The sequence below is a fragment of the Leptodactylus fuscus genome, chromosome 6, assembly GCF_031893055.1.
Source record: "Leptodactylus fuscus isolate aLepFus1 chromosome 6, aLepFus1.hap2, whole genome shotgun sequence".
Classification (NCBI taxonomy): Eukaryota; Metazoa; Chordata; class Amphibia; order Anura; family Leptodactylidae; genus Leptodactylus; species Leptodactylus fuscus.
Window position 1 is genome coordinate 47,034,224 of NC_134270.1, and position 23,401 is coordinate 47,057,624.

The following is a 23,401-nucleotide window of genomic DNA, read 5'->3' on the forward strand; positions in this document are numbered from 1 at the left end:
ATTTTATCTGTATCTGCTTAAAGTTGGGTCCTGTTAAAAATCCTCAGGATCTGTCAGCCACGGGCTGTAGCCAGATTTTGCAGCATCTGTCTCTGTAACGTATTACGGTTTAAATTTATCCTAAGGCTTTACAAGCTCACAGGTCAACGAAAAGTGAAATATGGCTTTTAGTCAACGTAGTGCTGCAGTTTTTCAGCCTAGTGCACCCAATAGGTTGAATTATCGCCAGCCACGCAGCCGTTTATCACTTGTGACACGACCTACCAAAACAATAATGCCCTTTTGCTACTCAACCATATGAACAGGTACAGGGCACGAATTAGAGATCAGTCTGCAATAAATGCCGCTTTGTCTTCATTGCTGGCATCAGGTTATTGCCCTTTTCATCCAATTCCTTGTTCAGTAGTCACTTCTGAGTTTTATAGCTCTGCTGTAAAATACTGTGATAACTTTTATCTTGAAATAGCTTTAGCAGTAAGTCGGTTTATCCTTTTATAGAGCAACCCAGTTCCTCAAGTGCTCAACCTTTCAAACACTGAATGAATACCTGCCATGTCTTACATCTTTACCGTTTCACAATTCTATGCTTTTTTTTTTTTTTGTATTTGTTTTTTTTCTCATGTTTTTTTTTTTCTTCGGCTGCTGGTTGTGTCTATAGCAGTTACTGGAGTGTAACAAGTGCCGTAACAGCTATCACCCAGAGTGCCTGGGACCAAATTACCCCACAAAACCCACAAAGAAAAAGAGAGTCTGGGTGAGTGATTTTTTTACAATTATTTTTACTTCCACTGTTTGTACCAGAAGCTCATTTACATGCCATCTGTAGTTCCTACTGCAGTATGTGACCGTGACATGTAATGGTTACTCTCCTACCACATATTAATCATAAAGCATTACACTGTGAAATTAGTTTGCACCACTCCATATTGCCACAGTGCGCTGCAAATAAATTGGGGTTCCTTATCCCTTTGCTTTGAGTAGGCGTACCATTCAGTGCAGTTTTAACACACACAATAATAATAAATGAATCGGTGACTGTAGTGCATGTGTAACCACAGAGTAGAATCATTGAAAACTTTAGGACCTAAAGGCTATGCAACCAATATTGCTCCAAAGCGTCTCAAATGAGAAATGGAGCAGCTTTGTAGATAGTCTTGATTACCAATATTTTACCATTTAGTCTACAGCTTCTATGTAGACCTGTGGTTATAGATTCATGTCTGCATCTACCTTGCCACTATTGGTCTCTTACTTTTTATTAAATTACTGTTTGTAAGCTAGTGAGAAGTAGGAGACGGTAGAAAGGAGCATGAATATTCAGATCACATAGGGTGTGCCTGCAACCAAGGAGACTTCTAGATCTAGGAGCTGTAGACACAAAACCTTTCGAATCAAGGCTGTTCAATAAGTAGTTATTTAGAGTAGGGGTCAGCAACCTTTGGCTCACCAGCTGATGTGAAAATAAAACTCCCAACATGCTCCATTCACTTCCATGAGAGTTCCAAGAACAGCAGAGTAAGTATGCATGCTGGGAGTTGTACTTTTACAACAGCTGGAGTCCTGAAGGTTGCCTACCCCTGGTTTAGAGGCTTTTGAACAATAATATATGATTACAAAGATGTATCTAGACATAAGAGGACTCTTCCAGTGCGATAACATTTGGTAGCAAAGAGCAGAAAAAAGCATCACACACCTCACTGCTCCGTTGCCTTTTTATTGTTTATGGCATCCCTGCTGGTCTCTACTTTCTGGCCACATCCTGACACAGCTGGTGTTCCTGCTCAGCCAACCACTGGCCACATTGGTGATCTGCCTCAGCCAGTGTAATTCCTGTTTATTGAGTCAGAACTGGGCAGAAGAAGATGGCAACAGTGCTAGTAAGGCATCGGAGAGGTGTCAGTGGGGTAATGCCTTTAAAACTTTTAGCCTATTGTGCCTTCTACTACAAATTCTCACTAGAAAAGCCCTTTAGCAGTTATTTTACTATTATTATTACTATACTCATTATTTTTTATTAATGCATAGTTTTTTGTTGTTTTTTTTTTTGTCATGTGCCATCTTTATATTGACACTTCAATTCCAATGTAGCCGGTTCTTTTTTTACCAGACAGGTGAAGATGTATTACCCTGGGTTATTTCATATTGTTTGCCATCTATTAGGCTTTATGTAGCCGATCATTACTGCTTGAAATGATTAACTTTCTCCCTGGATGTAATTTTCTACCTCCAGATCTGCACTAAATGTGTCAGATGTAAGAGTTGCGGGTCCACTACACCTGGTAAAGGCTGGGATGCACAGTGGTCGCATGATTTCTCATTGTGCCATGACTGTGCCAAACTATTTGCTAAAGGTAAGATCCTGGGTTATTGCCTTTTGAAGTAGAATGAAACCAGCTTGTAGCACAAATTACATTTAAATGGAACCTGTCGGCATATGAGGGTGGCATGCAATAGTGTCAGACATGTGGCCAGTAGCACTGGGGGTTTTAAGCATTCATCATGTGTAGTCTGTGTATTCTGTTGACTCCCACTGCTAGAGCTGTGGATGAGGAGGCTGTTGTGTTCTCATTGACAGATTTCTCTCTACTCACTGTGCATGGGGAGAAAACTGTCAATTACTATCGGAAGGTGGGTAGCCTGTATGTCCGGAATTCATCCGACTCCTTGTCTAGTTACATGCTGGAGTAGTTGAAACACAGTTTAACAGTTGTGTGCTGGAACTATTAAATGTGTGTTTTTTGTGACTGCAGGAAAATCACAGGGCAACAGTCCTCATATCTCACACCACTGCATGCTGCCTTCAAGACTGGGCAGTATCAAAGTCCTGACTGGAACCCTTTATGGAGGTTCCCCTCTTACAAAAAAAAACACATTGTAAGAGATCATATGGGTAGGATAGAAGTTTCTTACCCACAGCAGCCTCTCTGGCACAACTAACTGTGGCATGTCACAGGAGCAAAGCACAGCTTCCTGTAACGGCATGGCATCCATCTGCTGGTCACATGGGTTACTTTCTAGAATGTCTTGCCCCTTTTAGACTAAAGGGGTAGCGCTAACCATCACATGGAAGGGGGGGGGTGACTAGTAGAAGTATAACAGAACTCTGTGGTTAGTGGCCTGTTGAATGAGATAGTGGGGAGTCATATAAAAGGTGTATGGCAGTGCTCACTGTTGCTCCCTTGCTAGCCCTGCCATCTCGTTCACATCTGCGCCCGGGACTCCGTTCTGCAGGTTTCCGTTTCCTGCACAAAACTGGACAGGAGACGGAAACCTGCCGGCATCTTTCAAACCCAATCATTTGAATGGGTTTGAAAAGTGTCCGGCCATGAGTGCCGGTGAGCGTTTTATGCTCTCCGCAGCGAAACCGTTTTCTTTAAACCAGACACAGAGTCGGACATGCAGTATTCTGTACGGTTAGAAAAAAACAAACGTTTTCGCTGCGGAGAGCATAAAACGCTCACGGCCGGACTCTGCATGACAAGTTTCATGGAAAAGTTGTCAGGAAACCTGACAACTGAGTGCCGAACGCTGGTGTGAACCCAGCATTAGCTATTTGGCACCAGATTTGTAATTCATATGATCAGCAGACAGGACTTTGTGCCGTCAGAGGAAGATCTGCCTCGTACCGGTGATGATACAGTCGGTCAAATCAGAACTATGAGCTTAATATAAAATAGAAGTTTCTTACCCATGAGTCTACCATACCCATAGGAACTTTTACAATTCTTTTCTGGTAAGTGGTCATAGGGTTGTCCAGAGACATGAAATAAACTTGCATTGGTGGCAGCTGAGACCTATGGGTTTTGGACTGCTCTCAACTCTGGGTAATCTGATTGGGACTGGAACCAGCAACTATCCCCTGGCTAGTTCCGCCGCCACCCTCGTCTCCTGTTTGCACATATAATTAAGAGGGGGTGGAGCCACTTAGGGGATGGGTCTGGTTCTGATCACATGTCCTGAAGATGGAACCAGTCCCAAAATCCCCAAGTCCAGCTGCAGCAAATTTCAAGTGTCTGGACAACTCCTTTAACTAGTGAAGAAGAAATTTTAGCAGCTTTATATTTTATGACTTTTAAATTTGCTATTTAATCATTTCGGAAAAAAATAAATAAATAAATTATACATTTAGTTGTATTTCATTTTTGATCTTTTTTAAATCTAATTTTTTAAATCTATTGGGAGTGAGGTGTATCATTTGGCTCACACTCATGACTTAAAAATGCTGTTCACCCAGCCTGGAAATCTGGACCAAAACCTGCATCCAAATCAAAATGTTTTATATACAGAGTTTGATGTTGCCTCAGATTTCTCTCACTGCAGTGGGTATAATCTGTGTCAGAAATCCACAACGGGCAGGGCATGCCATGTTCATGAATATTTTGCACTGTAAGGGGATGGTGTCTGCTGAAACCTCACTCACTTACACTAAATGACACCAGTTTCTGAAGTTATAGTGAATCTGTCAGGCTGTGGGAGGCCCTGCCTTGTCCTGCTAAATATTGACTAGAGATGACTTGAGAGAAAAGCTAAACAGCCAAATGTTGCACAGTTTTGTGAATAAACTAGTAACTTTTATTTGCTAGTTTTCTGGTATAAAGCCAGTCCTATATTCCCATTTGTAGAGTCAGCCTCGGGGGGTTTTAATATAATCTGCCCATAGCTCACTTAGAACAATACAGTTTGTCGTAGATTATCTCAAAATGTAATTTTAGTTTGTAACTGCTACGAAGTTGAGGATCTGATCTCCAGGTTGTGGATTCTACATTGTACAGGAATAGAAATAAAGGATTGGATTTTATTTCAGAAACCCTTCTGCTTCTGACCATGGTCTGCATTTGGAAGCGCATCCATTCAGGTTGATGGGGTCGAGCTACAATATCCGACTATGCCCATAGTAAAGAATTGCACAATTTCTACATCAGAATTACCGTATATACTCGAGTATAAGCCGAGTTTTTCAGCACAGTTTTTGTGCTGAAAAAGTGCTCCTCGGCTTATATTCAGGTCATTACGGTAATTTTCTGCTAACAGGCCAGGATAGCAGACCCCGCCCCCCCACCACTCCATCACACGCCGGGTGACGTGGCCACGTAAGCTCAGGCCCGCACCCGGCGTGTGGCTGCTTCCTGGCCTGCTAGCAGAAGTACCGTAAGTACTTCTGCAGCTCTTAATGTAAAGCATCGCCGCGCTCCTGCTAGGAGCGCGGCGATGCTTTGGGCCCCGGCACCCGCCCCGTCTGGATGCCAGGTCCGGATGCCGGGTATGTAAGTGTAATGGCGCCGCTCTGCAGAGCGGTCGCCATAGAAACCGGCACCTCCGCTGTAACGCTTACAACAGAGATGCTGAAGCTTATGCCTGCGATCTCTGATTGTAGGCATAAGCTATGGCATCTCTGCTGTAAGCGTTACAGCGGAGGTGCCCTCCAGAGATGTCCTCCCCCCTCCGGAGATGTCCTCCCCCTTAGGCCTGCCCCATACCTTTAAAGATGCAGGCCGGCTCCTGCGCAGCGAGCTCGCAGTAGCCGACCTGTTCCGACGACAGCCGGGAGCCTAGTGAAGGCTCCCAGGCCTGTCATCGCTATATTACTATTACGGCTGGTCTATGATCAGCCGTAATAGTAATGTAGAGAATCTCCCATAGACGGCAATACACTTGTATTGCTGTCTATGGGACTTGCAATCAAATGACTGCAGGTTCAAATCCCCCAAGGGGGACTAAAAAAATTGTAAAAAAAAAAAAAAAAAAAAAAAGTTTAAAAAAAAATATATATATATATAATAAAAAAATAAATAAATAAAAGTTCTAAATCACTCCTTTCCCTATAATTCTTATAAAGGCGGGTTCACACCAGCACCTGATCTCAGTTATGCAGGTTTCCGTTTTCTGTCAGGAGAGGACAGAAACCGACATTCAGTGTCTGTTGGTGAGCGTCTTCTGCTGCCCATGGCGAAACCGTTATGCATAACGGAGATTGGGCGCTAGTGTGAACCTGCCCTCAAAGTAGAAAATGACTGTGACACACATACACATTAGATATCCCTGTGTCTGAAAGTGCCCGGTCTACTGAATATAGGGGATCTGCAGTACTCCTATTCCGTCGGGAAGGGGTTAATAGGAGCACTGCAGATACCCTATATTCAGCCAGGCTGAATTCCAACTGGGGTTAAAAAACCCAGTCCTCAAGCTCAGGGAAGGGGCAGACAGACAACCAAAACACCCCCTCCCCTTCCCCAGTATCTACTGCACCCAAGAACTCGGCCATTTTAATTTTTTAAATTTTCCAGCAGCTGCTGCATTTCCCCCCTAGGCTTATACTCGAGTCAATAAGTTTTCCCAGTTTTTTTGTGGTAAAATTAGGGGGGTCGGCTTATATTCGGGTTGGCTTATACTCGAGTATATACGGTACATTCTTTTTTTTTTTTTTTGTAATTCTATACAAACATCTTTTTGCACCTAACTGCTATATAATATCATGCATTTTAGAATCTAGCGCCTGCTTATGTCCTATAAGGGAAGGGATGCAGTTAGAGTTGATATTCAGTTCATTGTACTACTTGCAGAAGCAATATGTCCATACCTCCTCTTTTGTTTTTTGTTTTAGGGAACTTCTGCCCTCTGTGTAATAAGTGCTATGATGATGATGATTATGAGAGTAAGATGATGCAGTGCGGAAAGTGTGATCGATGGGTCCATTCCAAATGTGAAAGCCTGACTGGTGAGTGTCCAGGATATCACTTGAGGGAACTTGTGATGTGAATTCTGATTTTTCTGTTCAGTATGCTCAGTTATGTCGTCTAGATTCTCTCCCTTGGATAGTAGATGAGGAAAGACAGTAATGTGAGGGATGCATCGTCTTCTCGTATGTGCATAACCCTGCACACTGTGACACATTTAAAGTGATTTCTCGCAGCGACTGCTAATTGTGTCTATGGTTACCTTCTAAGGCCTAGTTGATGTGTATTAACACGCATGTTGTGTTTCCTTCAGATGAAATGTATGAGATCCTCTCAAATTTGCCGGAAAGTGTGGCCTACACATGTATAAACTGCACTGATCACCACCCTGCGGAGTGGAGGCTGGCACTGACCAACGAGTTACAGGCTTCTCTTAAATATGTACTAACCGCTCTGCTGAATTCTCGCACCTCTAGCCATCTTCTGCGTTACAGACAGGTGAGACAAGATGTCTAGCTGTGTATGATACTATTTCCTAGCAGTGTAGAGTGCTCAGGGTGAAAATCACTTCTAAGACTTTCAAGTACATCACTTACTAACATTGCCTTTTTTGTTTTTTGAATAAAGATCTGTAAGTGTATGTCCGCACAGAACAGTTACATGGCAGATTTTCCACCACCACAGGACTTTCCGTCTAGTAGTCCTTTCAGATTTTTCTCTGCATTTCACTCAGTAATCCTCCGCAAAATCATATAATCCTCTGTGTCCTACAGCTCAGCTTTTTCCCTCCATCATAAAACCTCTCAATATATTACAGAGCTCAGCTTCTCTTCTCTATAATATAAACCTATATTTCACAGAGCTCAGCTTCTCTCCTCTAGCATATAATCCTATATATCGCAGCTCAGCTTCTCTCTCTATAATATAACCCTACATATCACAGAGCTCAGCTTCTCTTCTCTATCCTATAACCCTATATATCACAGAGCTCAGCTTCTCTCCTCTATCCTATAACCCTATATATCACAGAGCTCAGCTTCTCTCCTCTATCCTATAACCCTATATATCACTGAGCTCAGCTTCTCTCCTCTATCCTATAACCCTATATATCACAGAGCTCAGCTTCTCTCCTCTATCTTATAACCCTATATATCAGAGAGCTCAGCTTCTCTCCCTCTATCATATAACCCTATGTACCTCAGAGCTCAGCTTCTCTCCTCTAGCATATAATCCTATATATCGCAGCTCAGCTTCTCTCTCTATAATATAACCCTTTATATCACAGGGCTCAGCTTCTCTCCATCTATCATATAACCCTATATATTACAGAGCTCAGCTTCTCTCTATAGTATAAACCTATATATCACATAGCTCCTCTTCTCTCCTCTATCATATAACCTTATATATCACAGAGCTCAGCTTCTCTCCCTTATCATATAACCCTATAGATCACAGAGCTCAGCTTCTCTCCTCTATCATATAACCCTATATATCACAGAGCTCAGCTTCTCTCCTCTATCATATAACCCTATATATCACAGCTCAGCTCTCTCTATAATATAATCCTATATATCACAGAGCTCAGCTTCTCTCCATCTATCATATAACCCTATATATTACAGAGCTCAGCTTCTCTCTATAGTATAAACCTATATATCACATAGCTCCTCTTCTCTCCTCTATCATATAACCTTATATATCACAGAGCTCAGCTTCTCTCCCTTATCATATAACCCTATATATCACAGAGCTCAGCTTCTCTCCTCTATCATATAACCCTATATATCACAGAGCTCAGCTTCTCTCCCCTGTCATATAAACCTGTATATCACAGAGCTCAGCTTCTCTCCTCTATCATATAAACCTATATATCCCATATCTCCTGCTCTATAATATCCTACTCATTGGGTGTCAGAAACCACCTACCAAGTTCACTTTAAAATAAAATTTGGTTTCTAAATGTTAATTTTTTGGATAAGCATACCTATTGTTTACAACTGATGTAAAGTGAATTAAAAAAAAAAAAAGTACATTTTCTTTTTGGTACCCAGTCAGCAAAACCTCCTGACTTAAACCCTGAGCCAGAAGAGAACATGCCTTCCCGAAGCTCTCCTGAGGGTCCTGATCCTCCTGTTCTTATTCAAGTTGGCAAGCAAGATGAGCAGCTTCCTCTTGACATGGAGGGGGTGAAGAGGAAGATGGATCTTGGAAAGTACACTTCTGTGGTAAGTTGAGTGATAGTTCATAGTTCTAGTTAAATGGGTTGAAAAAGTTTTCAAAGTTCAAGCTTTTATACTTGCAAACAAGGAGGCAAAAATCACTCCTGGATGGCATAGACTAGGTTACTATAAAGTGGAAAATGTATTCCTGAGTCCCATCTAAGTAGCATTACTGAACATCTAATCGTTGTATGATAAATGAAGCGAGGAGGGAAAGAACCTCTATCCGTTATGAGACATTATGTAAGGATATGTGTTGCACCTCATTGTTTAACTTTTCATAAAAGATTGTACCCAACCTATGAGTTGTTGTTGGCAGACTGCTCATACACTGACTAGTGGACATGTCGTGCTATTGTAGCTCACTCCTAAATGTCAGCACGCTCCTCTCTTTTAATAATTGCTTTTAAGTAGATTTATTTCAGCTATTTCTTCTTTGCAGTTGGAAATGAGTGACGACATAGTGAGGATCATCCAGGCAGCTATGAATGCAGATGGAGGTCAGCCAGAACTCAAGAAAGCCAACAGTATGGTGAAATCATTTTTCACAAAGGTGAGGAAAGTTCTCAAAAGGGGTTTTCTGGTTACTTATTGTTATCTCCTATGTTTCCTCTGTGATTTTATGACATAAAAAGTGCAGAAGAACAATGCTGCAAAGGCTCCTTTTAACTCCCTTTCAACTGCATACTAGCATGCTAGAGGGGTGGGCTCACTAAGATGACCTCTTTCCATATTTCCGTTGATTTAATGGAGATCAGCACTTAGAATATATTCAGTAATTCATTAGATAGCATTGTCTTACTGATGACCATATTAGTTAGCTTTCTTCTTCACTGGGCCAATGGTTGTGATTTCTGGCTTCTTCTTGATATTTTGTGTCTTTATTTTTCTCTAGCAAATGGAGCGTGTTTTTCCATGGTTCAGTGTAAAGAAATCCAGATTTTGGGAACCAAATAAGGTTGCTAGCAAGTAAGTTTTGTCTGCCTGATATATAAAATGTTTAACGGTGCTGGGTTTGACTGTCTGTACCCATCTGTTACTTTGAAGGGTCACAGGTTTACCTTTAAAGGTTTAGCATAGATGGAAGGAGCTAATCCCAATATTAGATGATGCTTCAATACCTTACGGGGTCACTATTAATATACCGTACAGTAATACAGTTATAATTTATCAGACATATCTGGTCTGCCTTCGTACAATGGGTAGGGATTAGTCCACCTTGTGTCCGGGAATTTGCTGTTTTAGTAACAGGTTTCTGGCATGTTTATTGGACCTGTCCACTCGTTGTTAGATTCTTGCTCTTCCAGTTTCCAAAAATCCTCAAACATGTCTCCTCAGCCTAATATCAGAGGATATATAGACACGCCACATCCATCTTTATACACTTTTTGGCATGTCGATGCAGTGGACTCAAATGATTCCCTACAAAACTCTCACATATAAGTACCAAAACTGGTATTGGGCAGTTTGGTGGGACTCCCAACATTACTAGTTTAACCCCTCCCCCAAATTCAGAACTGTATTCCCACACATTGGACACATATGTGGCATCCAACTCATATGCCGTAATTGTCTGATAGAGTTCTGTCTCTGGGACATACGTCCATCTCCAAAATGGCAGTCCCCGAAACCCTGTCCCAACTGGAGAGATTCAACATGAGTTTATTAGGGAATATATGACTTGACATCTGACTAGTGGCACATACAGTGAATTTGTTGCATTGAAATTGATAATTTTTCTTTACAGTAGCAGCATGTTACCAAATGCAGTACTGCCACCATCCCTGGACCACAACTATGCCCAGTGGCAGGAGAGGGAGAATAGCCTGGCTGTCCAGCCTCCACTCATGAAGAAAATTATTCCTGCTCCAAAACTCAAATCTCCAGGTGATCCAGAGTCCCCGCCACCCGCACAACAGTCTACTCCACCAGCAACAGGTTTGTAAACTTGGAAAGCTGAACAAGTGGTGTGCCGAAAGTGGCATGGCCTAGAAAGAACACAGTGTACTGTAAGGTGTGCCATACTTTTGACACAAAGGAAGCCACCCAAGTTAGCATATTTTTAGACTGTCTGACGTAAGGTTATACTGCCTAAATATTAGACAAAATTTGTAAATTTGTGCCTGTTGTTCTAATGTTAAAAGGGGTTTTCTCAGGCCCCTAGGCAATGACCAATGCTCTGGATAGTTTTAAGCATGGTACTATAAATTAGAGGAGGGTGCCTGGATAGGATCCCACTCCATGTAATGTTCTAAGTAAATATCGAAAACGTAACCTATGCTATTAAGTTTGAGACAATATAGCGTAAAGGTGTGACATTGTGGCCACTAATATAACTTTTTCAAACTATCTGAGAATAAAGGTATAACAATCTAATACCCTCAAATTAAAGCTGAGAGTCTGCACTTTAAGCCCATATCCTTTATACAACTGTATATAGAATATAAAAGGTAACCCTGGTAATCCCAATGCACTTGATGTGAAAAAGTAGAAGAAACATATCACGTGTACCTATGTGATTGTGGTTTCTCTGACTACTGTTGATACCGTTGTAAACACTTGTTGTTTATCCTTTTGTATAGTGTCTAAGAATGTTGCATGGTGGCAACTGAAACGTCACGTATTGGTTGGATTGCTTGCATAAATAATCAATAAAAGAACTGTATTCACATTAAGTGCCTTGGAGTGCCAGGTTTATATTGTTCTACCAGGTGGATACCTACCCAGCTACAAGTGGAGTGACGTGCATCTTTTACTCAAATTTCTATCTTGAAAATGATTTGGTTAACAGCAACAATGCCAAAACTTGTCATAATATATACAGTTCGGTACAGAAATATACAGAAGTGTACCCCTGCTGCTGTTTGGTAGGGCCGTACTATTTTCGGACATCTATTCCCTTTCAGGACCCATTACCTATAGACCAGTACATATTCATCCAGCAGCATGTTTTCTGTTGTTACCCCTGTACGATTATCCTCTTATGACCATGTGCATATAATTATCAGTGTTGGATAAGTTTTGCTATTTTTGATTATTGGCGCATACATCTTCTATGAGCCATTAGCTATTGCAGTGTGATCTTGGATTCCTAGTTTTTTGCTATGGTGGATTGTAACACATAGAAGATCATTGCCAGAAGAAATTATGTTTTACATTTATTTATTATAATTTACACTACTAGTTACCTTTTATATAGCATTTAACAATTTATAGTATTGCAATGACCGCTGTGACACTGTTGCAGCGCACTCTTTAAAAATAAATGTAAAAAAAAAAAACGACTCAAATGATTACTCAGCACATACCATAATCTTTGTTTTATTTGTTTTTTATTTTTTATCAGTCAATGGGTATCTATCTAAACTGTCAGTTTGTGTCCATTTTTGGAGCAAACATGCTGCAAGTCCGACTTCTGTCTATGCAATAGAGCGGATACATGGTGGAAATGAATGTGTTGGGGTTTTGTGTGTGCGTTTGTTGTTTTTTTTTTTTTAACAATCTGTTCTAATCATTTTTAAATTTTTCGATTGATCACAGAAACTGATTTTGTGCAAAGACTCCGATGCCGATGTAAACCCAGCCTTATCTGTCTATTTTAGTATTCTCTGTTAAAAAGGGAATTGTCGCCTTTAACTGATTGTTATAGTTGGTTTGAAAAGGTCTGTTGGTGCCCAAAATGTCACATTGTTACTTTGGATTGCCTCATAAACTTACTTATAACTTTGCTGCCAGTCTCGAATAGGTGGGGTTCTGTTTACGGACCAAACATTGATCAGCTGTTCTGGCTGCCTCCAAGTGTCAAAAGCTATACAGGAGATGTGTACCAACCATGTCTTACTACTGCTTCTCTGCTCTTTATGAAGTGAATAGGAGCAGAGCCATCACTTCCTCAACTCAACCAGTGTACACCGAGAAATGCTTCGGGCATAGTCCTCTGTATGGTAGCCAGAACAGGTGATCGGTGCGGGGCTTTTCCTAACGCAACCTTGTTAACCCGTTTTAAATAAGAATATTAAATTTAGAGATAAATCAGCCATAGAAGAAGAATAATCTTTCTGAAAGAGTCGTTCAAACGTTCTGGTATTTTGTGGCGATAAGTCGATTGATTTTTGTAGAGTCTAAGGATTGTGGTTTAAGTGGAGCTTCTAACTTATAACCTATCTTCCAATAATTTTAGATCACAGCAGGGATGAGAATGCAGATCTGCCGCCTCCGCCTGGTGTGGAGGATAATCGTCAGTGTGCCCTGTGTCTGAAGTATGGCGATGACAATGCCAATGTAAGTACCTAACAGGCTGGGTTATACACGGTTTCCTTCCTATGCATAACTATTTACTCTAGTAATGCTGAAAACCTTAAAATCCAATTCTTGTTTTACGTTGAAATATAATGGTGAGTTGCACAAGACCAGAAGATAAAGTAGAGGGGGATGACTGATGCACCTCATGTATACTGGGCACCAGATAAGAAGAACATGTGCTGTTAGAAAGGATCATCTAATTCATCTGTTTAGCTAGTAAATGATGTCTTCAGAGAAGCTGCCATTTCTTTGTTGATAGTGTCTCTTCAGAGGGGTTTTCTAGGGGTAAAACATTTATGGCCTCAGTGGGGGTACTGATGGTCCATGCATATTCAGGCTCAGTGTATTGTCCGGTCATGTGACTGTCCCCCAAAAACTGCTACTGAGACTTTACTCCTAGTAATATCTCACTGTTGGAAAGTGTAGCAGGCTACTTTTTCCTGTGTAGTGGGGGGGGGGGGGGGAGAGAGAGATTGTGGTGCTTCTAGCTTATGACAAAAGGACATTATTTTGGCATTTGCAAAAAGATGTGATGTCACATACTTCTTTTCTATCCATGTGCTCTTTTAAAATTAGAAATGAACCTTTCACTCTCAGTAGTTCATTCATTCTTTCACCTTTCACCATTACAGGATGCTGGACGTCTTCTGTACATTGGTCAGGATGAGTGGACACACATTAACTGTGCTTTGTGGTCAGCAGAGGTGTTTGAGGACGATGACGGCTCCCTTAAAAATGTGCACATGGCAGTGATCAGAGGGAAGCAGCTGGTAAGCTAGGGAATAAGACAGTGTGGGGCACTAATGCTCCGCACTATAAAGTTTTACAGGACCTATTCATAAAAAAAAAAGTTTGGAAAGTTTTCTCCTTGCTGTCCATCTTGCATGTTATCATATTTGTGTTCTGTCTGTGTCTCCAGAGGTGTGAGCACTGCCAGAAATTAGGCGCCACAGTGGGCTGCTGCCTAACATCATGCACAAGTAACTACCACTTCATGTGCTCGAGGAATAAGAACTGTGTCTTTCTAGAGGATAAGAAAGTTTACTGTCAGAAGCACAGAGACCTGATCAAGGGGGAGGTGAGTATGTTCATGGGTTTTATTGGAAATGGACAACATTTAAAGGCCCAACATGGTGATTTCATACTGATAACCTATCCACAGGATAGGTCATTAATATGTGATCTGTAGGGGTCGAATACCTGGCCCCTCACAGATCAGCTGTTCTGGCAGTCTCCTGGTGCTAGAAGCGGTTGCAATAGACAGGGGGAGCACATACAGGCTGCCTCTGTTCAAGTAATGCTCAGTTAACACGGAGTAATGTGCCGCTCATTCGGACACTTAAACACGTGTCAGAGTGAGCGCTGTAAAACAGAATCCCATTCACTTCAATGGGTGCCGTCTTACGCGCGCTACACATTGAAATCAATGGGTTAAAAAGCCTCCCTTTGATTTCAATGTGTAGCGTGCGCAAGATTGCACCCATTGAAGTCAATGGGATTCTGTTTTACAGTGCTCACTCTGACAAGTGTTTACGTTTCAGAATGAGTGGCGTGTTACTCCGTGAGAACGGGGCCTAACAGGAGTGGCCCCCGGAACCCTAGTTAATTGAATAATGGTAGCCTGCACATGCTTTCCATCTGCTGCACTAGCTTACAGGACTTGGACACTTTTAGAACAGCCGATTTGTTCTGGTATTGGACCCCCACAAATCACAAACTGATAATATTTCATTGCCCTGTCCTCAGACTTCCCAACCTAATAATTCAGACTTTTGATGCAAAAATGTCCCTCGATCTTGAAGTTTTAAAAATACATCCCAGTGAAATACAAGGATAGCGCTGCAGATAGTGCTCTCACATTTCAGATTAATGTATTGTATAGTCCATTGTTTACTCACCCTGAACACAGACACTATTTTCTGCTTTTCTTTCCAGGTTGTATCTGACAACAACTTCGAGGTTCTCAGAAGGGTGGTTGTGGACTTTGAAGGAATTAATTTGCGCAGAAAATTCCTGAATGGTCTAGAACCAGATAATATACACATGATGATAGGTGAGAGGTTAAAAGCATAGTCGGGTGAAAATAATACGGTATAAATGGGAGGCTGTCGCTCTCTAGTTAACAGACTTACAGCACTTATTTTAGTGCGGTTTACACAGCTATGGTGTGTATGGCATGTGCCGAGTATGGCATGTTGGCCTAGTGTGTTATCTGTGGTTTCCCAGTCTGTGCTTCTTCCACCACTTATATAATCCATAGGTTATTGATCGCCCACCATATTTTCTGCTAAAGTTTTATGTCTTTTCATTAACTATGATAAACATTTTGTACATTTTGATTTATTTCATAACATTTGCTCATGAGTTAACATTTCTGATTTTAGCTTTAGATGTGAAAGGAGAAGAAAACTTTTACCTTTTTTGTTTTTCTTCTTACAGGTTCCATGACTGTAGATTGTCTTGGCATTCTCAGTGACTTATCAGACTGTGAGGAGAAGCTTTTTCCTGTTGGCTATCAGTATGTGTTGGTTTTCTTTGCCATGTACATAATGTAAACTAGTTTAACTCGCTGATGCATCTTGCCTGCACATCACTGTGACATACAGGGGGATTCAATATGAATGGTGAAAAGTTATAGCCTCGATGTCCAGCCTTAGTTGGGGGACAGAGTCATTGGTAGTAGCCCCACACAAAAAAGGTGCATGGTGTTAGGTCTGACAGTCATGGAGATCAGCCCACTATTGGTGAATAGTTTCTGGTGCAGACGACGATCCACCTTTCTGGTTGAGTATTATTCAACTGTCAGTGAACACGCAAATGGAAATGTGAAGGTGTATTATCCTGCTGATAGACTACGTTTGGATGACCTTCCTTTAACATGTTGATGTAGGAGTGGCCATGACATTATCCTCAACAAAAAGAAGTAGACATTGCGACTGCTCATTGCATAGAGTTCCTCATGTGGCGATTGACTTTACCCCTTAGGTAAAAGGTAGTCTCATTGCTGAATACTAGCATGTCAGTGAATTCGTCCTCTTCCAAACGGCCTGCAAGTTAATATAAAAGTCACAGAGTATTGTTGCAAAGTACTCGATACTGTGGTTTGTTGTGCTTGTAGATCTTCAGTTATCAACCCTTTACCACTGATGTAACTTTAACAGGTCTTTGCTTTTGCACCATTATAAATCACCCTTCAGGGTTGCACTTGATTAAAAAAAAAAAAAAAAAAAAATTCCCTCTAGCTTTGATAGTCCCCATAGGTCCTGTGGCTGATATTGTCAGTTGTCGTCATATGTGGTGACCTGAAAGCATCACCACTGAGACCAGTGTTTGCCCAGTCATTGCTCCAATGTGACAGTGGCGGGTCTGGACCAATGGCTTGGAAAATATGGGTTATTTGTTTGTTATATCATTTTCTGCTCTTAGATAAGCATTTAAAATCCTTCTTTAAGAGTTTGAAAGCTATTGTTAAAGGGGACTTGTCAGGCAAACTTGGGTCACTAAACCACCAGTATGCCCTTATGGGCCAGTGGTTTATTGTACCAATATGTCAATAGCAGTGTTGCTCCTTTATATGATATTACTCAGTTTCATTGAAGCAATGTGCATCCACCAAAGTTGGGTCTAGATACTTCCCCCGGAACAACCAGCTTTTCGTCTCCCAGAGCGCTTTCGAGTACCTGTGCAAGGCCTCTCTGGAAGCAGCTTGCTGTTCTGCCAAGACGGTAGCCAACACAGTGGCAATCCACCATACTGTTTGGATCTGTTCGTGGGATGCTGAATGCTCTGAGATGAACATGGATGTGACAATCTTGTCATTGAATATCACCCCAAACTCCTTTGCTGGTTGTTCATTCAGGCCTTGCTTTCTGTAGTTATGTCATGTTACAGTACTTTCCTCTCCTTGTCTGTGTAGATGTTCTCGAGTATACTGGAGTACAACAGATGCCCGGAAGAGATGTGTGTATACATGTAAAATCCTGGAGTGTCGACCACCTCCTACAGAGATTGGTATCAACAGCACTGTGCATCACGAAGATAACCGCACTATTGTTCACAGTCCACCACGTGATGATATACAAGGTAAATCTCAGGAGATATAGTGGCAACTGAAACTGATCCATCATAGATTAAAGTGAATAAGTGATGGGTTTGTGAACGTTCAATCATCCATCTCTGGCCATGTGCATGTAACTGCTAATATGTCAAGTCCTTTTTAGCCTGGAGCTTAACTAAAGACATCTTGAAGCATTGGTTGAATGAGCACTTTGTGGATTCTTTATTATTGATGACTAGACCTGAATATGTCACCTGTTGGCACCTCCCCCCATTTTTTGGAGTCTTGGTTCCATCTCTACACCATTTTCATAGTTTGTTTTGTAGGTCACAGCTGTCTTCACAATTGGGCTTCAGAACTCTTGCACCACCTATTGCTGATGAAGTATTTGGACTGAAAAGGGTTTTTACTAGTGATGAGCGAATAGTATTCAACCTTGTTGGCATAGGAATGTGTGTAATCGGCCGAACACCAAGGGGTTAATCGCATTGAATATTCGAAGTGTTTAACCCCTTGGTGTTCAGCCGATTACACGCATTCCTATGGCGGCGAGGTATTCGATCGAATACTACTAGCTCATCTCTAGTTTTTACCATTAACACTTATTCTCTGTTAGTAACATAACGAGAACGTGGAACTTTAAATCCCCTATATGTATGGAGCAGTATTGTGCATGTGCAGTTACTGCTCAATTTATTCCTATGGACTGATGGAGATGGCCAAGGAAAGAGTTCAATCATTCCTCTCAAAGTGAGTAGTCCAGTAACTGCGCATGCGCACTATTGCTCCATACACATGTGGAACTTAGTGATCCCCATTCTCATGGTTTCTGTGATCCTGTCCCATAAAGGTGAATATATTAGTTGTCTCACTCACACATTACTGCTTGGTTTACATGAGAGACCCGGGATCCCCGGGAGTTGGAATTGGACAGCCAGCAGTCACACTTATCCTATATCCTGTCTGTAAGGAATAAAGTATTAGTAGAAAAAACCCTTTTAGCTTTTTACTAATTTACATTCTGGTGCATGGAGTCTTTACATTGGGCACTGGACTGGACTTTGCTATAGGCAAATCGGTTGGCATGCATTATGGGAACTTGTTTAAGGTAGTGCGGGTTTGTCACCCAAGTTTGTTGATGGTTTGTACTAACAACCAATAGAACTATGACCGCTTTATCTAAACATATCTTTTGTTTTTTTGTTTTGTTTTTTTTAGAGCCTAGCACTCAGAGTGTAAAACCTGTAGATACTATTGGTCTCCCTTCTCCAGAGCTTCTTTCTTCAGCTTCCAGCACCTGGGCTACTTCCCGACCGTCTGCTTTGGGAAGGGCCCGCACACACAGATATTCACTTAATCAGCGTTTTCCTGGACCTCGTCCACTTCCATCAGCAGGTATTTGACTTGGTGTTAGTATGGTTAAGGGCAGTAGGCCGGGGGGAAGGCTTTTGGAGCACAGGCTTTTATTTGTGTTTTTTTTCTTTTTCTGTTTTCACTCAGACCCCCAAGCTTTGAATTATGGTAGTTTGTGTTCTTGACTGTTTTCTAAGGTACTGGTAGAGAATAGAGGGTGCGACCTGTCGTCTGTTATGTAGACTGAGAGTGTACTTGTGTGATTTGCACAAGTGCCTAGTTTAATGGTCGGACCTCACTGGGTATACATTCACTATGATTAGAATTTGGCCTGCATGACTGTGCATCTGCCAGGTGGGAAATTTTTTAGGAACATATAAATAATATAAAGGTGATAGAGTTTCATAGACATAAGTTACTCTATTCTTGCTAATGTTCCTCATTTTTGTTTTCAGGTAGTCCAGTTGCACATGAAATTGTGACTGTTGGAGATCCTGTCCTCTCCTCTGGACTTCGTAGCATAGGTTCCCGCAGGCATAGTGCCTCTTCCATATGTCCACAGCCTCCAAAGCCACGTGTGATTTCTCCTTCCACTACTGAGACCACCAGACTCACTGTATCACAACCAGACACAACAGCAGCACTGGCAGACCACAGGTCTACCAACACAGAATCGGGAGGTATTTCTTCAAACTTGGTAAATCAGAGCAGCTGTGCACCCAGCAATGGCCACAGGATTACTGGGACAAAAGTGGACAAACCATTAGAAACAAGGAGAGCTGGCTCACTTGACATGGTATCCAAAATTCCTAAAACGGATAAAATAAAATCTTTAACTCTGAGGTCGTCTGAGATCTCCACTAATCTGACAAGCACTAAGGTACTTGCCCAGCCGCAGGGCATCTCCACCTCCGATTCTAGCACAAACAGAGCTGGCTCTGTCAAAGAGAGTTCTTCAGTAGTTCACGGCTCAAAATCTATGGCTTCTCATCAGCACCAAAGGGCAATAAAGAGAGAAAATGATCCAAATGTGGATGAGCGAACTCCATCCTCTGAGGAAATCAAAGAGACTCATTTGCCTTTGGGTAATCATGGCGTTACAGTGACCAAAGAAAGACGGCCAAAGTCAAAGAATCAGTTACTGGAGAGCTCGAAGGAAAAACATTCCTGTAAATCCACGACTGACAATGAACATTTATCGGGAGAATGCCGAAGCCAGGTAGACACCAATGGGAATCATTTAAGTTCAGATACTGGAAGTTTTAAAACGCATACTCACAGCAAAAATAGTGATAAGACTGCAGCCAGCATGGAAAGTCCACCTATAGAAACGTCTACAGTGAGCCCATGTAAAGCAACAAAGCCAAAGATGGCAACAGAAAATACTGGTGACCGGAAGCAGGAACAACAAAATATGTCTCCTCGTGAGCTGCCAGATATAGCAAAATCACAAGATAGTCCTGAAGATACTGATGATAGCGCCGCCAACCATAGAAGCTCAAACACAGACTCTGAGCCACAAGCTGGCAATGCTTATAATGCTCAGGATTCCAGCGTACTTCTCCAAGATGGTAGCAAAACTCAGGAAGATAGTTCATACAAAAGACGTTATCCGAGGAGAAGTGCAAGAGCACGTTCTAATATGTTCTTTGGATTAACACCTCTCTACGGTGTACGTTCCTATGGCGAGGAAGACCTCCCTTTTTGCAGCAGCACTCCAGGAAAGAAACGAGGAAAAAGATCAGCTGAGGGTCAAGTAGATGGGGCAGATGACCTAAGCTCATCCGAAGAGGAGGATTTGTATTATTATAACTTTTCTAGAACTGTAGTGTCCGCAGCTGCAGAGGACAGGCTGGGTGTACGTAACCTGTTCAGAGAAGATGACCGAAATCTTCACACAATCCCCCAACTTGATGGGGTGGATGATGGCACGGAAAGTGACGCAAGCATCACAACCACCCCTGGGAAATCGGGGCACACGGGAAAAAGAAGTAGTAAACAAAATGGAGCTGAGAAGTTGGTTGCATCAGATGAACAATTGGAAAAATCTCATACAGGTAAAGGCAGTAAAGGATCAGAAGGCAAAATGGAAAGCTGTCATTCTGTGAAGCAAGACTCCTTAGAGACTCAACTCAGCTTAGACACTCCACGAAGAAGTCATAGCGGAGCTGATAAAACTCTACTTGATACCTTTAACACTGAGTTGCTGAAGTCTGACTCTGACAATAACAACAGCGATGATTGCGGGAACATCCTTCCTATTGACATTATGGACTTTGTATTGAAAAATACACCAGCCATGCAAGCGCTTGGAGAAAGCCCTGAATCGTCTTCATCTGAACTGCTAACATTGGGGGATGGCTTGGGGCTGGATACTAACCGTGGTAAAGATATGGGGTTGTTTGAGGTATTTTCACAGCAGCTTCCGTCCTCTGAACCGGTGGATGGGACTGTTACTTCTACTATGTCTGCAGAAGAGCAATTCGAACTTCCTCTAGAGCTCCCTTCCGATCTTTCTGTTTTGACAACTCGCAGTCCATCTCTTCCAAGTCAGAATCATAGTAGGCTTGGTGTGATCCCGGATTCTCAGTTGTCTACACCCAGCGACCGCTCCCTGCTGTCTCTACCAACTTCAGACACAGGTGAAAAGAGAGTAACTGTGACAGAAAAGCCTGTAACATCAGGTGAGGGGGATTCGGATATGTTGGCTCAAAGTGTGGATCGAACACCAGAAGGGCACATGACACCGGATAGGTTTATTGCAGGGCATTTGGACTCTGAGCACATTTCCAGCCCTCCTTGTGGACAGGTAGACCATGCAGCTAGTCAAGAGCTGACCCGAAATAGTAGTACACCAAATTTGCAAGTGCCAGTGTCTCCAACTGTGCCAATTCAGAACCAAAAATATATTCCAAGCACCTCAGAGAGTCCAGGTCCTTCACAATTGCAAAACACTGCCATACAGAGCACACCCCCTCACCTCAAATCTACAACCGAAAAGGTAGTTGTGGTCAATCAGAATATGCAACCTCTTTATGTTCTGCAGACATTGCCCAATGGCGTAACACAAAAAATACAGCTAACACCATCTGTACCTCCTGGCTCAAATCGCATGGATGGAGATGTGCCAGTGCTCAGTTCAATGGGTGCAGGGCTAACATTAGCCACCACACTCAATTCTACTCTAACTTCGCCTTTTCCACCCACTAACAAGGGGCTTCTGCCAATGCCCCACCACACACACCTTCAACCCTTTCCAGCAACCCCTCAGGCTGCTTTCTTGCCAGGCCTTGCTAACCAGCCTTCGGGTCTCCTTATTGGGGTGCAGCCAACTGCTGAACCACAGCTTCTAGTTTCAGAATCGGGACAAAGGTCAGACTTGAGTAGTGCATCCAATCCTCAAACTTCTGGTATGGGTAAGAAAAGGATCTCACGCCTACAGACCAAGAAAAACAAAAAACTGGCACCTTCTGTTGCACCTGCTTTAAGGCACCCTACTGAAGTTAATATGAGAATAATTAACTTTGCTCCCCCTCAGCTTGCCGGAAGTTTACCAAACCATCCAAGCTTAATAGACTTGGGCAGCCTAGGAAATGCCACCCCCCACCGCAGTATTCCAAACATCATTAAACGTTCCAAGTCTGGTGTCATGTACTTTGACCAGACGCCATTGCTTCCGCAGAATTTAGGAGCATCCAACTCTGTAGGGACTGCTACCAGTGTTATTGGTTTGGATCATGGGCATCTCGCTAGTCAAGTGCCAGCCATTGCTACTGGTTCTTCTGTCCTGAATGTTGTGTCCATGCAGACAACAGCTACGCCGCCTCCTGTAAGTGGTCATGTCACTCTTACCAGTCCTGGGATTTTAGGTCCTTCAGAACTTGGTTCTATTGGTAACTTTTTAATAAAGACCAGCCCACAGGGAATAGGCATTCAAGAGAATCATGTGGCACTCCCTTCAGGGCCTGGTATTTTCTCTCAGAGTCCTACCACAGCTACATTGGCAACCACTTCTAGTATATGTGTTGTGCCCACTTCCCAGCCTGTTGGAATGACTCTTGCCCAAACCGTAAGTGACCAGGATTGTCCGTTCCCAATTCCTCATCACATGAATAGACTGCTCAATAACAGGCCTCCAATCCTACCAGACACTGGTAGTTCAGACCACAGATCACCAGTTACCAACCTGTTACCATCTGACTCTGAGGGCAAAGCAATTTCAGCAAATTCATCTTCCACCTCTGGCCCTCAGAGAGTGAGTACATCGGCAGTCCAAAAGGCAAAGAGCAAAGGAAAGAGACAAACTAGCTCCACGGACAAGACGAGCAGGAAAAAACACAAATCGTCACACTCTAGCCAGGGCTCAACTGTGGCCCGAGAGCAAGACAAAGACAAGAAGCCATCCAGTGCCATTCTAGCAGGGTATGTTTTATGCATTATTTCTTGTCTTTTACATTATAACTTATCACTAGGGCCAGAAAATTTATTTTACTGTAATAATTTTGTCTAGACTTTAGCCAATTGACAACACTGGGTATACTCATCCTGGTGGACAGCCAGCCAACACCCTCGTCAGCAAGAGAATAATCATGTATGTGATCAGGAGCGGGGCTAATAGTGAGACTCTAATCTCCAATAATAATTAGATGGATAGATAGCCCTTTGCAAATCACAATCAATGCTGTTTTTTAAAGGAAAAGAATAAGGGGACCCTTCATTGATTGTCTTAAAGGGATTCCATGTGCTATATTCCGATTTTATTTTATTTATTTTTTATTTTTTTTTGTGCCTTAACA

General features: G+C 42.2%; 1 protein-coding gene across 2 annotated transcripts in view; it reads left to right on the plus strand.

Annotated features, from left to right (window-relative positions):
* The window catches only part of KMT2A (lysine methyltransferase 2A), a 73,716-nt gene that overhangs the window by 35,780 nt on the left and 14,535 nt on the right, over positions 1–23,401 (plus strand). Inside the window, exons 12-27 of one of the 2 annotated variants that reach the window (XM_075279875.1) lie at positions 659–754; positions 2,231–2,351; positions 6,602–6,715; positions 6,988–7,172; positions 8,726–8,899; positions 9,336–9,446; positions 9,789–9,862; positions 10,641–10,831; positions 13,074–13,174; positions 13,828–13,965; positions 14,115–14,273; positions 15,131–15,248; positions 15,635–15,713; positions 17,112–17,278; positions 18,471–18,647; positions 19,061–23,027. In XM_075279875.1, the coding sequence (XP_075135976.1) occupies positions 659–754; positions 2,231–2,351; positions 6,602–6,715; positions 6,988–7,172; positions 8,726–8,899; positions 9,336–9,446; positions 9,789–9,862; positions 10,641–10,831; positions 13,074–13,174; positions 13,828–13,965; positions 14,115–14,273; positions 15,131–15,248; positions 15,635–15,713; positions 17,112–17,278; positions 18,471–18,647; positions 19,061–23,027 (5,972 nt within the window). The remainder of the gene's footprint in view (positions 1–658; positions 755–2,230; positions 2,352–6,601; positions 6,716–6,987; positions 7,173–8,725; positions 8,900–9,335; positions 9,447–9,788; positions 9,863–10,640; positions 10,832–13,073; positions 13,175–13,827; positions 13,966–14,114; positions 14,274–15,130; positions 15,249–15,634; positions 15,714–17,111; positions 17,279–18,470; positions 18,648–19,060; positions 23,028–23,401) is intronic. The other variant, XM_075279874.1, reaches the window with a different exon arrangement.